Below are 24,738 nucleotides of genomic sequence, written 5' to 3' on the forward strand. Positions count from 1 at the left end.
TATCCATCAGCATCTCTTTCCTTCTCCCCCTGTCCAGCAGTAGGCATCCCTTCCTTTTTTATCCCCCCTCCTCCTTCTTATCCCTATGATACTCTTACCTTGCTCTGCCCCTGATCAGAGGTTCCCGAAAGCCGCCCAGTTGCACCCATTGGAAAAGTTCCCACTGCCGCATCCCGCACCCCTCCTGACACGGCTCCCGCTGTCCTTTCTGTCTGTCTCTGTCCCTGGCCCCCTTTGCCTGTCTGTCTTTCTGTGTATCTCCCTGCCCCTGTGTCTTTCTTCTTTTCTTTCTGTCTCCCTTCCTCCCTCTGTCTGTCTGTCCAAAGCAGCATTCCATCCCCCTCCATTTCCCTCCCCCCACACCAGTTCCCTGTGCACCTGCCCCTGTGTCTTTCTTATTTTCTTTGTGTTTCCCTTCCTCTCTCTGTCTGTCTGTCCAAAGCAGCATTCCCTCCCCCTCCATTTCCCTCCCCCCCCCCAGTTCCCTGTGCAGCAGCATTAGCGTTTCCTCTACCCCCTCTTTTCCCTTCCCGCGGTCCGGACTACAAACGTGGTGATTCCAGCAGCGCTTGCATCAGTCTCCACACGCTGCTTCGGGTCCTTCTACTGCCCTGATTTACTCTGGCACGTTCCTGATGACATCATCAGAGACGCGGCAGAGCAAATCAGGGCAGTAGAAGGGCCCGAAGCAGCGTGTGAAGACTGATGCACACGCTGCTGGAATCGCCATTCGGGCCCGCGGGAAGAGAAGGGGGTGGGCAGCAAAGGAGGAACGGAGATCATCGTCTGGCTGCGGTCTGGCTTTTGGAGGCGAACGGGTGGTGACGTATTAGCGTGCATGCGCACTCCTTCGGCCACAGACCTACATGCGCACGGAACATGCAAATAGGAGAGCGCATGCGCGGCTAGCTCTTTATTATATTAGATGACCCAAACATGCACAAAGGAGTCTCTATCATTCTTCTCCAATGTTTATGACAGGGTAGATTTGATTCAAATCAAATCAATTTAAATCACTAGTCAGAAAGCCTAGATTTAAATCATACCTGTGACATTATAAATGGATTAATGGAATTCATTTTCCAAAAAATTTAAACATTGCATGAATTTACAGCCTCATGCTACATAATTAAAAACTAATTCTTATTTCATTATGAATATCTTTTGGACTATAATGTATCTTTAGATAGATTTTGCCTAAAAAAAATCATTTTATTTAAAAAAAAAAAAAGTTCAATTTCAATTTTAAAAATATGATTTTTTTTTTTTGCTTTGAGCTGTCTGTCAGATTTTGGGGGATAAAAAAAATCACTGATTTTTATCTACCCTAGTTTATAACAAATGCACTATTCCAGCATTCTAGAAAAAAATAAACTCCTTTAAGTGTGAATTAATGACTTGCTTGCATTCTTCTGGGAGAGCTGCTTTACTCACATTACCTCTCTCCTAAAGTCACTTCATTAGCTTCTCATCCATTTCCGAATACAATTCAAATTCCTCTTACTTACCTACAAATGCACTCACTCAGCTGCCTCTCACTATTTCTCTTCACTTATGTCCTCCTATGATCCCCCCCCCCCCCCGGGAGCTACACTCAGCTGGTAAGTCCTTCCTTTCTGTGCCTTTCGCTTTGGCTGCCAACTCCAGACTCCATCCTTTCTGCGCCGTATGCTTGGAACAAGCTACCCAAATCCCTATGGCGGGCTCTGTCTCTGGCAGTGTTCAAGGCCCAGTTAAAACCCCATCTTTGTGAGAGTACTTTTGACTCCTAACTCTCACCTTGGGTTCTGCATCCATATGTCATGTCTGACTGCTAATCAACAGAGGATAATGTCAACAGATCACTGGATGTAGGACATATTCTGTATACAATGCACCAACATTCACACAAATCTATAAGCAATTCATATTTGCTGTGTAAAATATTTAAGCTGTCCAATAAGATATGCACACCAGGGTACACAACACTGATAAAGGTGCAAACCTTGAGGCAGCCATCAGCACAGTGTAGTATTTCTAATTAGCATACATTTAACCCAATCTCCCACATTGTAAAACAATGTTTGCTGCCAGAGGACTTCTTAGGGCTAGATTCACTAACCTGCCCGATTCACTCCGCTCAGTGTCCGATCCGATGCAGGTCGACTGATTCACAAAGGGCCTGTATTCAAATGGGGGCAATCAGAGGAACGTCCCCCACCGACTACACGGATCGCTCTCCAGGGATCCGTCACATGCACAGACCATCTACTTTGCCTGTAGATGGTCTGCGCATGCGTTTGATGTCCGTGGGTTTTTAAAATTTTTATTTACTTTTTTACTTGCGAGCCCGTGGTTTTAATCTGCAGGTTTAAAGCGGGTTAAAACCTCGGGCTCGTGCTGCAGGGAATGGTGGAGATTAGGGGCAGAGAGCGGGGTAGAGAAGTGTCGGGACAGCCAGCAAGAGTCGGGGCAGAGAGCTTAGGGAGGCAAGCAGAAATGCGGCGGACAGCAGGGAGCAAATTGTTCACTTTCCCTTTCCCCACTGCAGCTCATGCGAGCAGAAAAGCCTCAAACCAATCGCGGCAGAGAGCAGGGCTGGAAGTTGGCAGGGATTTCAGGGCGGCAATGGAGCAGGAGAGTCAGCAGGGACGTGTGCAGCTGGTCCTCAGCAGTCGCTTGTTTTGGGATCAGCCATCCCAGTCGGTCTTTTTTTTAGTGAATCGCTGTCTGCTTATATTTGCATGCACGGATGGGAATCGGATCGGGAGGCAGGTTAGTGAATCGGGTCCGGGTCACTAAGTGGTCGGGACGTGATCGGTTGGCTTAGTGAATCTAGCCCTTAATTCTAAGGAAAATTGTATTTTCCTTAAAATCTTTTACTTTCATGGATACACTGCAATACTTTTAATTTACTTGCTGTAGTACTGCTTGCCAATCTCATTTTCTTAATAAGAGTAAATTAGGGGAATTCTAAGTTCCCTTAATTTATTCTTAATAAGAAAATGAAATTTTTCCATATTCTTCCCCAAGACACACATACTAGCCAAAGGATAATACATTTCACATAACTATTATTTATTTAGACATCATCATACATGTGAAGGAGATGAAACAGGTCTGAAAGCAAGTATTTCATATTACATCTACTACTATTAATTACTGTATTTCTAGAGGAAATGCAGATAAGTGTAAGAATGTGGGAGGAGGCCTGCATGATAGATAATTTTACAGGCATGTAAATATAAAAGCAGATAAATTATTTTCATTTCTCCACATTCATAATTAAATTAAATAAGAAAGGAGTGGAAATCATCGCTGATACCACACAGTAATGTATTATCCTCAGTTATAAATTTCCTCTCGGTTAATAGCAAAAATAAATAAATAAAAAAATTAGATAGGCAGCACAAGCAAAACATAAATAAAAATTACTTAGGTTTATATACCACAGTTCTGAATAATGGATGTAAAGAAACTTAATGCCACACGGGCTAGCCACTACCGCCTTCTCTTGAGCAGGCGGTAGTTTTTTGGGTAGTGTGCGCTAAAGTGCGTGCTAATCCATTGCGTGCGCTAAAAACACTAGCGCACCTTTGTAAAAGGAGCCCTTAAAGAACAATATTAAATTTGAATTCTTTATATAGAGTAGTATATTCTCTTAAGTAAATAACAAAGAAGTTACATAAAAGAATAAAAATAATTCACAGCAGAAAGAAAGCCTTAAATATAAATGTTTTAAATGTATGAAAAATCTGGACCCAAAACCATTTTTTTTTTTTTGTTTTTCCAAATAGTTTCTATTTATGATATTTAGTTCACAGAAAATAAAACTGTACAAATGAGGAGCACAAGTCTACGTTTCCAGTTTGTGCTCAAAATATAATATATGCAGAGTCCTACCAGGCCATATTGCCATGAGCTGTGTTGTCAAGGTGACAGAGTAGCTCCAGGGTTTGAGGGTTGCTGGATGAATCATCAGGGGATTCATGACTGCCTGATTCCAATTCCTTCGGCATCCTCCACACTGCCGCACATGTCATGACTTTACTGTCTGAAGCTAATCAACAGAGGATAATGTCAACAGATCACTGGATGTAGGACACATTCTGTATACAGTGCACCAACATTACCACAAATCTATAAGCAATTCACATCTGCTGTGTAAAATATTTAAGCTGTTCAATAAGCTGTGCACACCAGGGTGCAGAACACTGATAAAGGTGCAAACCTTGAGGCCGCCATCAGCATAGTGTAATATTTCTAATTAGCATACATTTAACCCAATTTCCCATATTGTAAAACAATTTTTGCTGCTAGAGGACTACTTAACTCTTATGAAAACTGTATTTTCCTTAAAATCTTTTACTTCATTTTCTAGTATGAAACTTTCATGGATACACTGCAATACTTTTAATTTACTTGCTGTAGTACTGCTTGCCAATCTCATTTTCTTAATAAGAATAAATTAGGGGAAATCTAAGTTCCCTTAATTTATTCTTAATAAGAAAATGAAATTTTTCCATATTCTTCCCCAAGACACACATACTAGCCAAAGGATAGTACATTTCACATAACTATTACTGTATTTATTTAAACATCATCATACATGTGAAAGAGATGAAACAGGTCTGAAAGTATTTCAGACTACATTACATTACATTAGTGATTTCTATTCCTATACCTTGACTACTTCTACTAATTACTGTATTTCTAGAGCGCTACCAGATGTACACAGCACTGTACAGGGTCACAAACCAAACAGTCCCTGCTTGAATGAGCTTATAATCTAAACAATCAAAACAGAAACAGGATGCCAGGGTTGGGGTTACAGTTAGAGGGGATGGTTAAACTGCTAGCTAGGGTGGTGAGCAGAGGGCAGTGGGTTATGAGCTGAAAGCTATCTCAGAAAGGTGGGTTTTCAGCCTACTTCTGAATAAGGGAAGGGGTGTGGTGGACGGACTGATGAGGAAGGGAAGGAGTGTGGTGAATTGACTTGGGCAGTTTATTCCAGGCATACAGGGCAGCAAGATGAAAGGAATGAAATTTGGAATTGGAAGCAGAGGAGAAGGGTATGAATAAAAGCAACTTATCTGAGGAACAGAGTTCTCGGGGAGGTATATAAGGAGAGACAAGTGAGGAGAGATATTGAGGGACTGCAGAATAAACAGACGTGCAGGCTAGTAATAGGAGTTTGAACTGTATGCGAAGATGGATAGGGAGTCAGTGAAGTGATTTGAGAGGCAGCAAGGTGAGGGTAAAAATGTTGGCAGAAGATAAGCTGTGCAACAGAATTTTGTACAGAATGCGGGGGAAAGAGATGGTTTAGCGGGAGACCTGTTAGAAGTAAATTGTAGTAGTCTAAGTGTGATATTACAAGAGTGTGGACAAGGGTTCAGGTAGTGTGCTCAAAGAAAAAGGAGTGAATTTTGGAGATGTTGTAGAGAAAGAAGCAACAGCCATTAGCAGTTTGTTGGATATGTGTAGAAAATGAGAGGTTGGTGTCGAAAACAACTCCAAGGTTATGAGCAGAGGAGACAGGAATGATAAAAGTATTATATACAGAGCAAATGGTGGGAGAAGAGCAGAGGGTTTAGGAAGAAAGAGGAGCAGTTCAGTCTTGGTATGAAAAACAGGATTCTGGATCTAGAAGCTGTGATGAAAGAAGATAAGTTGGATATAGTGGCAATCACGGAGAACCATGACTGGGATGTAGTTATACTGGGCTATAATCTGTTCAGGAAAGACAGGGTAGGAAGAAAAGGAGGGGAGTAGCATTATATGTTAAAGATCATATTAAAGTCATACAATTGTAGGATCTGCAGGGCAAGGAAGAGGCACTGTGGATCAATTTGGAAAGAGGGAATGGTGAATATATTTACATTGGTGTGATATACAGGCCTCCTTCACAGACGGGAGAAGTGGACAGAGATTTAATAGTAGACATTCAGAATATATCTAATATACTACTAATAAGTAATTTTAACATGCTGGATGTTGATTGGAGTATCCCTATTACAGGGTCTTCTAGAAGTAGGGAGATCCTGGATTCTCTACAAGGAAAACTGTTCCAGCAGTTGGTAATGGAACCTATGTTGGATGGGGGTCATACTGGTCTTAGTGCTTACAAACGGGGAAAGTGTTTCTGATGTTACAGTGGGTTATCATCTGGCATCCAGTGATCACTGCATGGTATGGTTTAATATTAAGATGGGTATAGAGAGGGCTAATTCAAAGGCAAAAGTTCTAGACCTAAATTAATTTTGTTCGGATGGGGGATTACGTCAAGGAATTGTTGTCTGGATGGGTATGTCTGGAAAAAGTGAAATTGCAGTGGGCAAAACTGAAAGGAATAATTGTAAGAGCAACAAACCTGTTTGTGAGGCAAGTAAGTAAAAGTAAGAGGAAAAAATGGCCGCTTTGGTTCTCAAAAGTAGTAGCAGAGAAGGTAAGGAATAAGAGGTTAGCTTTCATAAACTACAAAAGATCGTAGAAAGAAGAAGACAGGCAAAAATTAAGAGAGGCAAATGGAAGAAAAAATAGCTGACACGGTAAAATGGGGAGGCAAGTCATTTTTTAGATACATCAGTGATAGGAAGAAGTGCAAAAGTGGCATTGTGAGACTCAAGGTAAAAGGGAGAAATATGTAGAAGCTGAGAAAGAAAGGCTGACTTGCTTAACAAATATTTCTGTTCTGTGTTTATGGCTGATGTGCTGGGGGCGGGACCGCAGAAGACAAACATGAATAGGGATGGAGGAGTGGTAATTCCTGATCAATTTTCAGAGAGTTGTGTTTGTGAGGACCTAGCTAAAATAAAGGTAGACAAAGTGATGGGGCCAGATGGTGTACATCTGAGGGTGCTGAAGGAACTCAGGGAAGTTCTGGTGGCTCCGTTGACTGACCTCTTCAATGAGTCTCTAGAGTCGGGAGTTGTACCGGAGGACTGGAGAGAAGGGTGGATGTGGTCCCTCTCCATAAAAGTGGAAGTAAGGAAGAAGTAGGGAATTGCAGGCTGGTAAGTCTGAATTCTGTGGTAAGTTAATTAATAGAAATGCTTTTAAAACAAAGAATGGTGAAGCTTCTGGAATCCTGTGGATTACAGGACCGGAGGCAAAATGGATTCACTAAAGGTATGTCTTGTCAGACAAATCTGATCAATTTCTTTGACTGGATGATCAGAAAATTGGATAGAGGGAGTGCGCTAGATGTGGTGTATTTAGATTTTAGCAAAGCCTTTGACAGTGTTCCACACAGACAGCTAATAAATAAACTGAGTGCCTTCAGGATTGGTCCCAAAGTGACGGGCTGGGTCAAGAACTGGGTGAGTGCAAGGCGACAGAGGGTAGTGATCAATGAAGTGGTCCCAACACTGATCCCTATGGGACACCACTTGTGACCTCTTTCCCGTCAGAGTAGTGTCCCTTTATTTCTACCCTCTGTTTCCTGTCCGCCAGCCAATTCCTGATCCATCTGTGCAAGTCCCCTACCACCCCGTGGCTCCACAGTTTTCTTAGTAGGCGCTCATGAGGTACCTTGTCGAAGGCTTTTTGGAAATCCAGATATACAATGTCTATGGGGTCACCCTTGTCCAATTGTTTGCTTATCCCCTCAAAGAAATGAAGTAGGTTCGTTTGGCATGATCTTCCTTTACAGAAACCATGCTGGCTTGTTCTCATTAGATTATTTTTTTCTAAATGCTCATTGATACTTTCCTTGATCAATGATTTGGCCATCTTCCCTGGAACTGAGGGTAAGCTCACCGGTCTGTAGTTCCCTGGGTCACCTCTCGATTCTTTTTTGAAGATAGGTGTCCAGTCCTCCGGGATTACCCCTGTTCTCAGGGATAGGTTACAAATCTGCCATAGTAACTCCGCTGTCTCGTCTCTGAGCTCTTTCAATATTCTCGGGTGGATTCCATCTGGGCCCAGAGATTTGTCAGTTTTTAGTCTATCTATCTGCTTGAGTACGTCTTCGAGGCTTACCTCCATGCATGATAATTTTCCCTCTTGATCCCCCTTGAAGATTTTTTCCGGTTCCGGCACGTTGGATGTGTCTTCTCTTGTAGAGACCGACGAGAAGAACATGTTTAGTCTGTCAGCCACCTCTTTTTCCTCCTTCACCACTCCTGTCCTGTCTCCCTCATCCAGAGGTCCCACCTCCTCCCTCGCCGGCTGCTTTCCTTTCACATATCGGAAGAACGGTTTAAAATTTCGTGCTTCCTTGGCTAGTCTCTCTTCGTATTTTTTCTTTGCTTTTCTGACCACTCAGTGACATTCTTTTTGTTGCTTCCTGTGCTCTTTCCAATTTTCTTCAGTTTTATCCTTTTTCCACTTCTGAAAAGATCTTTTCTTGTCTCCTATCACTTTCTTTACTTCATTGGTCATCCATGCAAGGTCTTTTGTTTGATTCTTTATGCATCCTTTTCTAAATCTGGGTATATACAGGTTTTGCGCCTCAATTACCATGTCTTTGAATAAGGACCAGGCTTGCTCCACAGTCTGCGTTTTCCTGGAGCTGTTTTTGAGGTTTTTTCTCCCCATTTGTCTCATGGCATCATAGTTCCCCTTCTTGAAGTTAAACGTTGTTGCATTGGTTCTCTTTCCCTTTGGTAATCCTACTTCCACTTTGAACTGGATCATGTTGTGGTCACTGTTACCTAATGGTCCCACTACTTCCGCTCCCTTTGCAGGTCCCTTCAGCCCGTTGAGGATTAGATCCAGAATCGCTGACCCTCTCGTTGGTTCCTTGACAAGTTGTTTCATGAAGCAGTCCCGTACAGCCTCCAGGAACTCCGTTTCCTTTGTACATTTTGAAATTCCAAGACTCCAGTCTATCCCGGGATGGTGCGAATAACATGAAGATAGACCTGGCGAAGCTTGAAGAATGGTCTGAAATATGGCAGCTAAAATTTAATGTTAAGAAATGCAAGGTCATGCATTTGGGCAACCTGAGGGGATGGTAAAAGTTTAGGGGGTGAAGAACTTATGTGCACGACAGAAGAGCAGGACTTGGGTGTGATTGTATGTGATATGACAGAAACACTAGAAATGTATGTGATATGACAGAAACACTAGAAGTGAGGTAAGGCTGAGTTTTGGTATGCCTGACAGAGCGGGGAACAAGGAGAGCAAGGGTATCTAATGCAGAGCAGAGAATAGAGTTGTACGACGAGACAGCCTTGTTGACAGACTTGGATAACATAGTGGAGGCGATGAGAGGTGAAACAATGGTGGACAGCATGGAAGGATCGAGGGCTAGAAGATTTTGAAACTAGTTGGTGATGACTGGACATGATTGAGAGAGAGAGAGAGAGGGAGTAATTGTAACATAGAAACATAAAAACATGATGGCAGATAAAGGCCAAATGGCCCATCTAGTCTGCCCATCTGCAATAACCATTATCTCTTTCTCTCTCTGAGAGATCCCATGTTCCTATCCCAGGCCCTTTTGAATTCAGACACAGTGAAGGTTATCAGGTGATGATCAGAGATGGGGAGCAGAGAGGTGGAGAAGTTAGTGAGGGAGCAGTTAGATAAGATGACAATGATCACGCCGGTGAGTAGGGGTAGTGGAGCACAGTTTGAGGACAAATGAGGAGGTTAAGGCAAGAAATCTAGAGGCATAAGTGTCAGAGGGATCGTCAGCATGAATGTTAAAATCCCCAAGGAGGAGGGAGTAAGAAGATGAATCAAGAAAGACAGAAAGACAGGAGTCAAACTCAATGAGAAAAGAGGAAGGGGACTTGTCAGGCGAGGCACCAGTCAGAGGCAGCAAGGGGTAGGGTTAAAAGCAGCAAGAAAGGAGGAGTTGTAGAGCTTGGTTTGCAGTTACGGTACTCCTAGAAGAGATCATTTAGAAGAGCATTTATTTTTAGAGTGCAAACTAGAAGGGAAGTACTAAGTGGACAGTACTAAGAGACAAAGTAGACAAGGCCAGAAGAGCTTACAACGTGCTACTAACTAGCTGTAGGAGGAAGGAGGGGGGCCATTCAGGACAGAGGCAAAGTTTGAAAAGGGGCCTTACCCTGAGAGGGTTTAATGTAAATAGATAGCAAAGTTGGTGAGGTCATCTGAGTGCTTGATTGGGAGGGGTTACAGCTAGGCAGTAGGGAAGAACCAGTCAGAAGCAGCAATGGCAGGGTTACAAGCAGCAAGAGAGAAGAGGGGATGCAGAGCTTGGTTTGCAGTCATTCCTAGAAGAGATCAAAGGATAGCACTTATTTTAGAGTGCAGGCTAGAAGGGAAGGACTAAGGGGACAGGAATAGAAGAGCTTACAATGTACTACTAACCAACTTCAGGAGGAAGGAGGGGGCCATTCAGATAATTAGTTCCTCTAAATGTTCAGGGCTGTCTAAAAGTGGCTTTCCTATTTTGTATACAAAAACACAGAACACTGCAGAATGGAACACAATCTTAAATAATGAAGAAAAACAGTCAAAAAAAGCTGTGAATTTAGGCAGATAATATATGGCACTAAACATTTTGCATCCTGAAGTCGCTTGTAAAGATGCTGATGTGACAGGTTACAGGTATATTCAGTTTACAATAAACATCAATCAAGCCCGAACCAAAGAAACAAAGGGCAAGTCTGCTAGGAATTGGCAGGTCAGTACAAGGATATCTGATAATTCAAGGGGGACAAAACATGAATAATGAGTGAATTTTCTGGTAGATATTGTAATAAGCAAGGCAGGATGACTAGACTGGATTTAGATTATAGCTATATGGGGACTTGTCAGCCAGCCGTACAATTTGCAGCTGTTCAATCATCTGCCTTTTGTTCATGGAGCGCCACTTGCTGAATAAACCTTAAATTGCCTTAGCAGTCCAGTCTAGTGTATACATTGAAACACAGTCAGAATCTTATGACACAATGATCAGAGCATTCCTTAAACATACTTTTCTATATGCATGTGAATTTAGATGTTACAGGGAAACCATCATTCCTGCAACAAACCTTAAAACTGGTACCACTAATTTTCCTTTTTTTTTTTTTTTTTTTTTGGGGGGGGGGGTTAAATGGAATATATAGATCTCTAGAGCTTTTAAATGGTTGAAACCCCCCCAAAACAAACCCAAATACTAACCAGCAATACAATACAATACAATACAGTGTCATATACCACAATTCTCTGCAAGAAATCTATGTGATTTACAATAAGAGTTAGATCAAGTTTTGGAAATTACATTTTTAGAGTGGGAGGTAATTGTTGGGAGGAAGGGGCTAAGATAAGAGAGTGGTTATAGGGAGAAGAGGTATGTCCATAGGCTTTGTTACTATAGCAAAATCTCTTTTTTTCTGCGTAGATTACAGAACACATGATCTATACATCTCTGTATGAACCATTATAAGCAGCTTGTCTTTTTTGTTTTCAGTTATGCATTCCCTCTATGTTTAACCTTGAAGCCCCATTGAAAATGCTTCCTACATCACTGCCTGCAGATATGTAGGCAGGAGGCTGTGCAGTCCTGAGCTTCAGTGCCTGAAAGGCTTTGCTCTTTGATCAGCTCAGGTGGTGCAGAGCCAGCCGGCTGCAGTTCTTCGGTTGCCCAGGGAACACCAAGCAATATGTGTATTTCCTGATTCGGCGCAGGGGGCTCTTCTGCACCACTGCCACGGTGTCTCTTGCTGTGCTGAGCTGAAACAGCATAGCTGCTATAGCTACAGCACAGCTGGTGCCCATTAATGCTCTCTGTATGACAGGAACAAGCAGCTAGCTTTAAAAACATCCTTCTCTTCAGCTTGATAAATAGAAGGGCTTATCATTTTAACTAACTAATGAACAGAACATCCTTCCATCTGAGTGAAATGAAAAAAGCGAAATGAATATGCCATTGCTCAATTTTAGGGCAGCAGGCATTCATTTAAAATGCACCATGCTGAATTCCTAAAGTATCCTCGAGGAAAGAATATCTTGAATTTTCAAGTTAACCTGCCCTATTACGATTAAAAAAAAAGGTCATATGCAAAATCAAGGCTTTGCTTGAAATCCTCCTCCAAACAATTTAAACCTATACATATTATTTATGATTTAAAATTTTATAATTAAAAAAATGTATGCTCCACTTTGCACATCTTAAGACAATTTTTAAAGATTTATTAAATGGTGTCTGAATAAACTGCTTGTTTTAATGCAAGTTATACCTATTCCAGGCAAGAATGGTAAATGCCATATGCTCATTCTCCATGGAAAAGCTCCTTTCAGAGAACAACTCACAAACTACGGTACATTCTGCTCTCCCACTGCTTTAGGTTTGAGTTTCTGGATCTTAACAAGGAACGGACAAAAGCCAAACATGAACAGCTGACCAGACAGAAATATACCCATGATTACAGTCAGACCTGCTCTGCATATCTACTATGATTGCTCTCTTTACAGATCAAAGACAATGGAAATTTGGTGATGGCTGTCACTCTGCTGTTGGGAATTATCTGAACCTAGACAACTAAAAATTCACACAGAGCTAGTAAAGTGTTAGGGAACAATATTATATTACGGATAGATATATCAGGGCTGCTGAGTGCAAGATGCCAAGTCGCTATGGAAACTCAAATTTTCCCTCTTGCGACCTTGGCGACCAGCCTGAGACAGCTGGCAGCTGAATGATGAGCAGCCCATGCGGCTGAGCTTATCAGGAATGTGTCAGACTGCTCTGTCTCAGGTGCTGAGGGCCTGCAGCCATATTCCTGTACCAAGGACCCCCTACTTCTTGCATTTGAAAACAGTTGGCTAGTCCTTTGTGCAGAGCAGGTCTGTCTTTCGTGGCACACAACCAGTGATGCGATCATACAGTGGAATGCTTCTGGTTGAGCACAGCTTTCTTCTGTAACCATTGCTCAAAGCCTGCTCTGACAAGGCGGTACGGAGAGAATTCAGTATAAAGTAAGCAAGAACAGAAACAGGTCAGATCAAATTGAACACGGGGACAAGGACTGACTATGTCATCTTGTCCTACAGACACCCTTTAACTGGAAAGCATGCCAATCAGGCAGTTTTTACATGACCTGCAAATCCTGCAGTGGACAGAGGAAGAGGCAGATGTGAATAAAGGAAAGAACATAAGATGGGCCATGGAGCCCAGCATCCCATCTCTGATGGTGGCCAATCCAGGTAATAAGTACCCAGCAGGATCCCAAAAAGTAGAACTTTTCTATGTTGCTCACACCCAGAGATAAGTGGTGGTTTCCCCAAGTCAGAGCAGAAAAATAAGGAAGAAATCCTCAGAAGGAAAGTAGGGGACAAAAAAATACCAAACATGAGGAAGAAATGCCTAAAAAATGTATATAATTTTTGAGGTATATTTCTTCCTCACTTTTCTGCACATTTGGCTTCTCAAGTTTACATGTCTAAAATATATGGGAAAGGAAAGTAAGATAAAGGAGGGGAAGCTGGAGGACCAGAAGAATGGAGAAGGAAAAAAGAAAGGAAGGAAGACAGGAAGGGGTTTGTGTGAGATATAGTAGCTGGCTTTGAGTGTCTGTAGGAGGTAGTGATTCCAAGAGCTACTATGGTTACAGGCATGTGACTTGTACTTGTAGGGGCATCTATGTACAATGAGTTCAGAAAAATACACACGCACACAAAAAAATCTAACTCTGTCCTAGTACTCCCTAAAAAAGGTCCATTAAATCAAGTGCCATGGATCACAAATTTGATATACCACCTTTCTGTGGTACAACCCACAAAGTTCTAAATTTATGAGTATGAAGGTACTTCCTCTGGCCCAGGATCAGAAAGAGCCACAGTGGAAACTGAACACAGTTCCCCAGGTTCTCATCCCACTGTGCTCACCATTAAGTTACACCTCTAATCTTAACTATTTTGGGGACAAAGCTTACTGATCCCCTGAAAGCAAGTCCTGGCTCTTCAAAGAAGTCTTTTCCTATAATTACTGACAGCAAGATCTTTTCAGAAGCCTTTCATTTCACCTCATAAGGACCAAACTGCGGATCTGCTATCTTCTCCTCTCTCTTTTTTTTTATATCTTTAATGATTTTTGTTACTAAAAGATAACAAAATATAGGAAAATAAACAATGTCATACATAAAACAAATCTAATCAGGCAAAAATGAACATCGATTCCAGTCCACATTAATGGAGCCAAATACTAGTACACTTTAGTTATATAATGAGAAACAAATTAAAACAAAATAAGAGTATTCCTGGCAGGCAAAATAGGCTTCAATCAAATATGTCACGTTTTATCTTCAACCAAATTAGTATCTGAAACTTTCTGCACAGGTTAATCTTTCAAGAAATTTTCCAACTGTAATGGATCTACAAAAATAAATTTATCATTCCCATATATTACAAGGCACTTACAAGGAAATTTTAGGAAAAATACAGCTCCCACAACCAAAACTTGGAGTTTAAGCTGTAGAAATTGCCTTCTCCCAAATTGTGTCTGTCTGGACACATCCGGGAAAATATTCAATTGTTGTCCACAAAACAGTGCTTTCTTATTCACAAAGTACAATTTAAGGATTTGCTGTTTTTCCATTTCTGATTTGTAGGTTACCAATAATGTGGCATGTTTAGCTATCAAATCTTTAGAAGACTCTAAAAATTGGGAGATGTTCAGACTATCTGGTGAAACCAGTCTATCATTTTCCCCCTTCTTTCCTTATTTCTTTGGAACTCCTAAGAATATAATATAGATTATCTGGTACGAAAGAGTCTACCTGAGGGTATTGTAAAATATCCTTCAGGTACATTCTTAGGAGTTCCAGAAATGCCAGATAGTGTGAGATAGGAAAGTTGAGGAATCTAAGATTCTTTTGCCTCATTAAATTCTCTGTTTTCTCCATTTGTATATCCCAAACTATCCTTAATATTAGCCATAGCTGTTTGCTGTAAAGCATTAGCTGTACCTTCCAGTTTTTCCACCTTATTTTCCAAAGACTTTATCTGAGATTGTTGCTCATTTACTTTAACAGTTGCATCTGAGGAAAACTGACATAAATTAGATACAGTAGCCTGTAATGAGGACTCAGTCCTGTTAACAACCAGCCAGATACAATTCAAGGAAACTATTTTGTCTTTAGAAAGAACTTCCTTATAAGACACCAGTCCCATTTGAACCAGAGTCAAAGGCTGTGCTCCTAAGGACTTAACGCCTTCCAGAGATAAATCCATAATATCAGTTGGATGAGTTTGATGATTCCCCATTCCTAGGTGAGTCAACTAAACTCCCAGAAGAATTAAGTATCGGTTGAAGAGGAGGTGACGGTTCCCAGAGGAGAGACACACAGTTTGAGATGATATGTTTACCTTGTCTTCCATCAATGGCGAAAATAGGGGTTGAAGATGTCTGTCCTTTGGTCCTGAGGTCAGCTGAGATGGTACAATTTTAGCTTTCCTCTTCCCCATTATGAAGCACAACAATAATCCCCTGCACTCTGCTCCTCTTGGCTCATAAGGGGCATAACCTGCCCCTTTGGCCACGCCCCTTTGGTCACGCAACTGCGGCTCACAGCTGATTAATATACTCTTCACCGGGTGAGCTTAGGTGGTTGCAGGGAAGCCTGTCCGATTTTTCACTGCTTCAGTAGCGGCTCATACACTTGCGGCTCACAGCTGATTAATATACTCTCCACTGGGTGAGCTTAGGTGGCTGCGGGGAAGCCTCCCTGATCTCCCACTGCTCCAGTAGCGGCTCACACACTCGCGGCTCACAGCTGATTAATATACTCTCCACTGGGTGAGCTTAGGTGGCTACGGGGAAGCCTGCCCGATCTCCCACTGCTCCAGTAGCGGCTCCTTCTCCTCTCTCTTTTAATGCTCTCTCTGTATTTCTATCTGTGTGCCGCTAATTTGGAATGCAGATCTGGAGTCCCTGTCCTCCCTTACCAAAGGACTCTTGCACCAAAGGCTCTCTCTCTTCTTGAACTGGAATTCTTTGATGACTCTTCCTACCACTTCTTTCACAATACCTTATTGAGATCCTGAATGACTGTGCATGCTAGCATGGTTCTTGCTATGTGGGGTATAGACTCTGACAGTTACAGAATGTGAATGAGTTCAACTAAGCTAGATTGGCAGAAAAAGTCACTGACACACGGGCATTGCTTGTAGCAGTGTGTAAACACAGAAAGCAAGCATTTATCTTTGTAAATGAGATATGCATGTGTCAGTGGATTTTTCTGCCAATCTAGCTCCTTGAACTCTGCAGACATAAAGTGGGCATATAGTTTAGCCTCCAAGTGACATAGAAATATCTTATAGCAGGGGTGCCCACACTTTTTCGGCTTGCGAGCTACTTTTAAAATGACCAAGTCAAAATGATCTACCAAGAAAAAAATAAAAATAAAAACACAAAGCACATTGTATGCAGAGAAAACGTTAATTATCATTTACATTCCAGGGTTTTTTCAAAGAGGTCAAGGCAGATGACTCTTTGAAATGTCAGCTCAGTAACAACTATACAAAAATAGACAAATATTCCCCCCTCTTTTTACTAAACCATATAAAAATTTTGGGAGTGACATTGGATCGATCCCTGACTTTAGATGAACATACGGATGCATTGGTTAGAAAATGCTTCTCGGTATTGTGGAAACTAAGATCTATTACAACATATTTTGATGCTGTATCATTTCGTTTATTGGTTCAATCTTCCATTCTAAGTATGCTTGACTACTGTAATATCATTTACTTGGGAACTTTTAAGAAAACCCTTCAACGACTTCGAGTTATTCAAAACTCGGCTGTTAGATTGATCTTTGGTTTGAAAAAATGGGAACATATAAGTCCCTATTATCAAAAATTACACTGGTTGCCCCTGGAAGCAAGAGTTCTTGCTTCACTGTCTATCAAATTTAAAGAAGATTCATTGAAATTGAATAGAGTAGAATACTCCATTCTTTCAACAATTAAAACTAAAGGGGGGGGGGGCTGTTCCAATTAGATTGAGAACTTACTTTAGATGTTCAAATTAATTCTTTAATAAAAAGATGCCACTTTCTGCTAAGGAAGCTTCGGACAATCAGACCCTATTTCACTTTTGAAGCATTTAGACTTTTGGTTCAGTCTCTGGTCTTTATTCTAGATTATTGCAACCTGATATAATAATAATAATAACAATTTATATACCGCAATACTTGGCTATAAGCAAAATGAACATCAAAAGGATGCAGATCATCTAAAACACAGCTGTCAGGTTGATATTTAATCTAAAGAAATTTGACTATTTCGGACTATTATCAACGTTTATATTGGTTGCAGATTGAGGCTAGAATTTTGTTTAAATTTGGCTGCATATGTTATAAGATAATGAATGGCTTACTTCCAAATTATTTTCCTGATCACTTTCAGTTTGTAGGCAGATTGTTTTCCGTTCAAGGTTCCAGATTATTTGAATTTCCATCAGTAAAGGGTTGTCAATATAAAAGATTTTTTAATTGAATTCTGTCTTATCAGGCGGCTCTTTGGGATCATAATTTTAGCACATTGATTCTAAGGAAATCTTTAAAGACCTATTTATTTGAGAAAGTATTTTAATAGGCTGCATCGTATATTGCTGTAAATATACAGTATCATAGCACTGTGAACCACACAGAACTGTAAGGCAGATGCAGTATTCTCCACACCAATTTCAAGGGTCTAAAAAGGACAAAGGTGGTGCCTCAGTTGGGCTCCAGCGATCTTAAGGAGTGCAGGTAGAGACTAAAATGTTCAATATGCACCAGAGATAGTTCCACAGTGGTGCAAGTGAAATCCTGGGTTCCCCGAAACCAGTCATTGATGTGTCACATACAACAGCCTACTAATAGATATATCAAAATCACCATGCCCATGCCCCCCTTATCCAGGGGCAGCCAGATCTGTTTTAAGGGGAGGTAAGCCCTCCTATCTTTCCAAAGATAGGACCACAACAGCCGAGCCAGTCTCAACTCATCAGCCACTGACAGGTACAATGGAAGCATCTGAAATGGGTAAAGCCACTGCAGAACATTCATCATATTGTATAAATGTACGTGACCCATCAATGAGAGGGGGTAAGAGTTCTACACATTTAATTTATCATAGTTTATCTGCAGCAACGGTTAAATGCATACAGCTTTGTGAAGTCTACAGGAAGTACTACTCCCTGATAGCATATTGAGCCATTAGCCCAATGTAGAGAAAATTGTCCCTTCCAATTTGATTTCACCAAGTACCCCGAGGGTAAAGCCATTGATTTCTGCAGATTTAGGGCCCGTCCTGCTAAGTAGCTATATTCCTCAATCAACTCAGTGGCATAAGGGAGGGCCCTTTGAGGTCAAAATCAGTAAAAGATCATCCACAAAGGTCAAGACCTTAAGTTCCTCATGCCCCACCAACCCAGGTACCAAAATCTCTCTTCTCAGAGTACACAGCAGTGACTCCAGAATGAGGACAAAAAGAGGAGAAAGCGTTCAACCCTATCGGGTATCCTTCTCCAGGGAGAAGGGGGCCTTAGTTACACCATTCACCAATAGGGTAGCCACCGGATTCGCATACCACCGTAACATTGTGATACCAATCTGTGATTCCATCATGCTCCAGGTTTCTGAACATAAAATTTCAACTGACTATCAAAGGCCTTTGCGGTGTCTAGACTCGTCAGGATTGTGGGAAACCCGTGTTGTTGACTATACGCTATGGCCAAAGGCATGCGTCGTACATTGTGGACCAACTGCCTGCCGCTTCAATAAGTAAATGGGTCTATAAGAGTCGGGGAAATCCTCCAACTTAGTAACATGGTAGATGACGGCAGATAAAGACCCGAATGGTCCATCTAGTCTGCCCAACCTGATTCAATTTAAATTTTTTATTTTTTTCTTCTTAGCTATTTCTGTGCAAGAATCCAATGCTCTACCCGGAACTGTGCTTGGGTTCCAACTGCAGAAATCTCCATTAAAACCTACTCCAACCCATCTAAACCCTCCCAGCCATTGAAGCCCTCTCCAGCCCATCCTCCCCCAAACAGCCATATACAGACACAGACCATGCAAGTCTGCCCAGTACTGGCCTTAGTTCAATATTTAATATTATTTTCTGATTCTAGATCCACTGTGTTCATCCCATGCTTCTTTGAACTCAGTCACCTCTCTTGGGAGCGCATTCCAGGCATCCACCAGCCTCTCCGTAAAGTAGAATTTCCTAACATTGCTCTTGACTCTACCACCCCTCAACCTCAAATTATGTCCTCTGGTTTTTACCATTTTCCTTTCTCTGGAAAAGATTTTGTTCTACGTTAATACCCTTCAAGTATTTGAACGTCTGAATCATATCTCCCCTGTCCCTCCTTTCCTCTAGGGTATACATATTCAGGGCTTCCAGCCTCTCCTCATACGTCTTCTGGTGCATTTTCATCGCCCTCCTCTGGACCGCTTCAAGTCTTCTTACGTCCTTCGCCAGGTTTAAGAATTAAAGTCATTAAGTCGCTGTTTGTATATGGTGGAAAGGAAACAGAAGATGCCACTTGATTGTAGTAAAGGTTTTCCCTGAATTTTACAAATGGATCTTGAGTGTGGCCGGATTGAGGGGCATGAAACAAGTTTCCTTTCCGCGGGGGTAGCACAAAAAGGTTTAAATTGCCTTTGTTTTTCAAGCAGGGTAATGGAATACGCCTGGAAGATTTCCACTTTGTATAAAGTTTCAGGTTTTATTAACAATTTGATAGATCGCCTATACAGAGTTTCAAGGCAGTGTACACAAAAAAATAAGTACCATATTTTTCGCTCCACAAGACGCACCTCACCATAAGACGCACTCCAGATTTAGAGAAGGAAAACAAGAAAAAACCTAATATATACCTGACACCTTTAAATTCCGTCCCAGCCCTCCCCCAATCAATCATCACTTTTATATACCCCCCAGCACCTTTAAATTCTGTGCCAGCCCCCAATCAATCAATCATCACTTTTACATTCCCTCAGCACCTTTAAATTCCGCCTCAGCCTCCCCAATCAATCACTTTTACATACCCCTAGCACCTTTAAATTCCATACCAGCCCCCCGGCAGTACCTTTAAATTGTGGAGGTCAGGGGACGGCTGCCTGCTGCTTGTCGGGGCCCACAGTGTACAAACGCGCTAATGCCTGGGCCCGCGACACTTCCTAATTGTGCCGGTCATTGGTGCTTCGCTGGATGGCTGCCTGCTGATTATCAGCATGTCGGGGCCAGCGGCGCACAAGCGCGTGGGTGTGCACCACTTCTGAATGGCTGCCGCAGTTCTCGTGAGGAGCTAGCAAGAACTAAGGCAGCCATTCAGAAGTGGCGTGCGCCCATGCAGCAGCGTGCTTATGCACTGCTGGCCCCGACATGCCGGTAAACAGCAGGCAGCCATCCAGCAAGCACCAGCGACTGGCACAATTAGGATGTGTCACGGGCCCAGGCATTAGCGCGCTTATGCGTCGTGGGCCCCGACAAGCAGCAGGCAGCCATCCACCAACCTCCAAAATTTAAAGGTACCGCCGGGGGTGGTGGAAGTATATTCGTTTCATAAGACACACCCTTATTTTCATCCACTTTGGGGGGGAAAAAAGTGCGTGTTATGGAGCGAAAAATACGGTAGGTTTTTTACAAAGACCTACACATAAAGGGTCACAAATAGGACATATAAACTTACAGATACAATAGGAAAGAAAAAGGGGTAGAACTACAATATCAAAATAGGAAAGAGAACATAAAAGATAAGAAAGAAGGAAGGGTGGTGTTAAAAACCTATCAAGATAGCAAGTTATAAAACATCCTGACAAGGACGGTCAAAAATTGAATGCATCTTTAAATAAAAATGTCTTTAATTTAGATTTAAACTGGCTCAGTGATGTCTCCTCTCTTAAGTCGATAGGAGCGGAATTCCATAGCGATGGTGCAGTGACTGAAAAGATGGATGTATGCAATGTGTAGATTTGATTAATTGAGGGAACAGATAGGTGATGAGAGGCAGAGTGAAGGGATCTAGAAGGATTGTAGGGGATTAATAGTCTATGAATTCAGGACAATTTGTAATACAGGTTTTAAAGGTCAAAAGGAGAATTTTATATGTGAACCTATGACCAATTGGTAACCAGTGAGCCATTTTCAGCAACGGGGTTACATGGTCATATTTTTTTGAGTTGGTGATTATCTTGATTGAAGTATTTTGAATAATTTGAACGTGACGCAGCTCTTTCTTGGTAATGCCCTAACATCCATTTTTCCACTGCTTCTAGTGTTTTTATCAAGTTATCTGTTGAAGTGGGATCTGGTGAGTCAAAGGGGAGGAGTATGGTTATGTCGTCTGCGTAGCTGAATGATGTTACATCTAGGTTATGTAGAGTGGTTCCAATCTATGTTATGTAGAGTGGTTCCAAGGGAGGATATAAAGAGGTTAAAGAGGTTGAAGAGCATGGGCGACAGTGGTGATCCTTGAGGTACTCCACAGGGGTTAGACCAGAGGTCTGATTTAAGATCGTTTGTCTTTACTCTGTATGTTCTTGTTTTGAAGAATCCTTGGAACCAATTGTATACCCCGCCTGAGATCCCTATGGCTTCTAGTATCTGAAGTAGTATGATGTGGTCTAACAGGTCAAATGCAGCAGAGAGGTCAAGTTGAATTATCAGCATCCTTCTTCCTTTGCTAAGGTGCTGTCAGGCTGTGTCTAGTAGAGTTACTAGTAGTGTCTCTGTGCTATGGTTGGTTCTGAACCCAGATTGTGAGGGGTGAAGTAGGTTGTGGTCTTCCAGGTAGTTGGTGAGATATTGTGCAACTTGTTTAACCTTCTAATAGTTTAACGTATAATGGTATTGAAGCGATGGGTCTATAGTTGGAGGGGGTATCTATTGGGCCTTTATGATCTTTCAATATTGGTGTGATTATCATCTCTCCTTGGTCTTGTGGGAAGTGACCTTCCGTGAGTGTGGTTTGTATCCATTGCATGAGGCTAACTCTAAATTTGGGGGAGGCATTTGTTAGCAGGTATGAGGGACAGTTGTTCAGTTTGCATGATGCTTGGCTGTATTTTTTATAGAGTTGGTTCATGTCAGTCCATTGTACTGCTGGGAAGTTGGTCCAGGTCCTGTCTACTGCTATGGCTTCTCCTATTGTGGGGTTTATTATTATCTCGGCGAGGTGGGTTAGTGTGTTGTTGAAGGTGGTTCTGATTGTAGTGATCTTGCTTTTAAAGTGGTCTGCTAGTTGGGTGGCTGTTGGTGGGTGGTTTCCTTGTGCAGCTAGGAGTGGCTTGGTATCAGTGAGGTTTTTTACTAGTTTGAAAAGTTTCTTTGCGTCTGGGGCTTCTGTGCCAACTATTTTAGAGTAGTAAGCTTTTCGTTTTTCCTTAAGTTTGATCTTGTATTGTTTTATTAGGCTTCTCCATGCTACTTTGGTGTGTTCTTGGTTCTTTTTTTTCCAGACTCTTTCAAGTTGTCTGCAGTGCCTTTTTAGTTGGAGAAGTTCAGTGTCAAACCATTTGTCAGACAGCCTGCAGATTCTGTGTTTTGATTTTACTGGGGCTAGCTCATTCAGGATTGTTTCGCTTAAGGTACGCCAATGGCATATGAATTCTTTAGGGTCTATGGAGACGATTGCGGGGTCTACTTTGTCCCAGAATGTGGTGGGTTCGATTTTTTGACGGGTTTTGAAGGAAGTTTTGTGAGGTTCGTGTTTATTATTGCTTTGTGCCCAATTGATGTTGAAGGTAAATTTGTAATGGTCTGACCAGAGGGAGGGGTGCCAGGCCCCATTAGAGATATGAATATCTGGTGTATGGGGGTGTTGGGTCATGTATGCAGCAATATCAAGTTGGTGACCTTTTTCGTGCATGGGTTGGGGGTTAAGAATTTGATAGGATAGTGCTTTGAGCTATGAGAGTATACCATCAAGTTGTTTGGAGGTGTGGTCTTCTAGATGGAGGTTTATGTCTCCGAGGAGCAGGTTATGTGTTGAGGTTAAAGAGTTCTGGAAGATGAAGTCTTCAAATTCATGTTTTGTGGCGTTCCATTTTCCTGGTGTTATGTAGCAGAGAAGGCAGGTCATAGTGCCTTTGAATGTGTCATCGGATAGTTGGAAGGCAAGAAGATCCAAGTGGGGGGTGGAGTGTTTATCTAGGACTTTTATGTTAAGATTGTTTTTTACTAGAATGGCCAGTCCTCCCCCTCGCTTTTTTTCTCGACAGACTATTTTTAGTTTGTATCCCCTGGGACAGAATTCAGTTATGCATGGGTCTGAGTCAGAGGTTAGCCAGATTTCGGCTAGGAACAGGCAGCCTAGCTGTTCATTAACTATCCAATCCTTTATTAGATCTGCCTTTGTGCCAATTGATCTTATGTTCATGTACGCACATGCTTTTGAGGTGTACTTTGTGTGAGGATTGGAGATGCACTTTGGGTGGAGGAAGTTTCTTGGTGGTGGAGAGGGTTTGTGAGCTGTCGTCCTTACCTTGGGAGGTGGTCTTTTTCCCCACATGGGTGGGATGCTTTCATGGGAGGCCAATGGGCAGTCTATCAGATTTCTGGGGGAGTGGAGTTTCCTGGATAGATGGACATGTCTGTAGGTTGCTGTCACAATTGGAATTGGGGATATGTGATAACCTGATGTTTTCCAGTTTGTTAAGAACAGGGAGAGCAGTAAGAGGAGTTTAGTTGTGTGGGTTGCCATAGTGGTTTTGTGGAGAGGTTGCAGAGAGGTTGTTAGGTTATTGGGGCTGGTAGGGTTGTGGCCTGGTATGGCTTCTGTCGTGGAGTAGGGAGGTGAGGAGGGGAGAGGCGGCTCCCTTCCTCTCGACTCTACTGGAATGGGACTGTAGATGTGCTCTCTTGAAGGCACTTTGCAGGGCTAGTGAGTTAGTATAGTTAGGGCCTGATGTGGCTTCTTGCGGAGGAGACTGGGGGGGCGGAGAGAAGAAAGGCGGCTCCTTACTTCTCAACCCTGCTGCAAGGTGATGGCTGTCCGGTCTGTAGCAAGTTGGTCGGCTTCCCGGCAGTCGCTTCACAAAGGTGCGCACTAAGGTGCACGCGCCTTTCCGTGCGCCTTCGCCAGCGCATCGAATGGCCGTGCGCCGTTAGCGCAGCTTCTTTTTAAAGTTTTCTCCCCTGCTGGATCGGGGGAGGGGTGGAGCTGTGGCCAGGTGCCCTGCTGAAGAGGGGCTCCCGATACTGCTGCTGGTCATGAGTGCCGATTGCACCGCTTCTTTTTAAAATTTTCTCCCCTGCTGGATCGGGGGAGGAGTGGAGCTGGGCCAGGTGTCCTGCTGGAGAGGGGCTCTCGATACTGCTGCTGGTCTTGAGTGCCGATTGCACCGCTTCTTTTTAAAGTTTTCTCCCCTGCTGGAAAGAGGGAGAGGTAGAGCTGTGGCCAGGTGCCCTGCTGGAGAGGGGCTCCCGATACTGCTGCTGGTCTCGATTGCCAATTGTACCACTTCTTTTTAAAGTTTTCTCCCCTGCTGGATCGGGGGAGGGGTGGAGCTGGGCCAGGTGTCCTGCTGGAGAGGGGCTCTCGATACTGCTGCTGGTCTTGAGTGCCGATTGCACCGCTTCTTTTTAAAGTTTTCTCCCCTGCTGGAAAGAGGGAGAGGTAGAGCTGTGGCCAGGTGCCCTGCTGGAGAGGGGCTCCCGATACTGCTGCTGGTCTTGATTGCCAATTGCACCACTTCTTTTTAAAGTTTTCTCCCTGCTGGATCGGGGGAGGGGTGGAGCTGTGGCCAGGTGGACTTTGACTTCTAGATATTCAATGATAGATTGTTCTTGTTCAACCAGTTACTGATTAGTTCCAACTTTGAATTAATTTCTTGTATCTCTGTAGGATTTTCA

General features: G+C 42.6%; 1 protein-coding gene across 4 annotated transcripts in view; it reads right to left on the bottom strand.

The window, feature by feature from the left end:
• EIPR1 (EARP complex and GARP complex interacting protein 1) overlaps positions 1-24,738 on the bottom strand; it is a 265,677-nt gene that overhangs the window by 134,896 nt on the left and 106,043 nt on the right. For all 4 annotated transcript variants that reach the window (XM_033935623.1, XM_033935622.1, XM_033935624.1 and 1 more), the window contains one exon: positions 3,883-4,039. In XM_033935623.1, the coding sequence (XP_033791514.1) occupies positions 3,883-4,039 (157 nt within the window). The remainder of the gene's footprint in view (positions 1-3,882; positions 4,040-24,738) is intronic.

Source organism: Geotrypetes seraphini, chromosome 3 (assembly GCF_902459505.1).
Source record: "Geotrypetes seraphini chromosome 3, aGeoSer1.1, whole genome shotgun sequence".
Taxonomy (NCBI): Eukaryota; Metazoa; Chordata; class Amphibia; order Gymnophiona; family Dermophiidae; genus Geotrypetes; species Geotrypetes seraphini.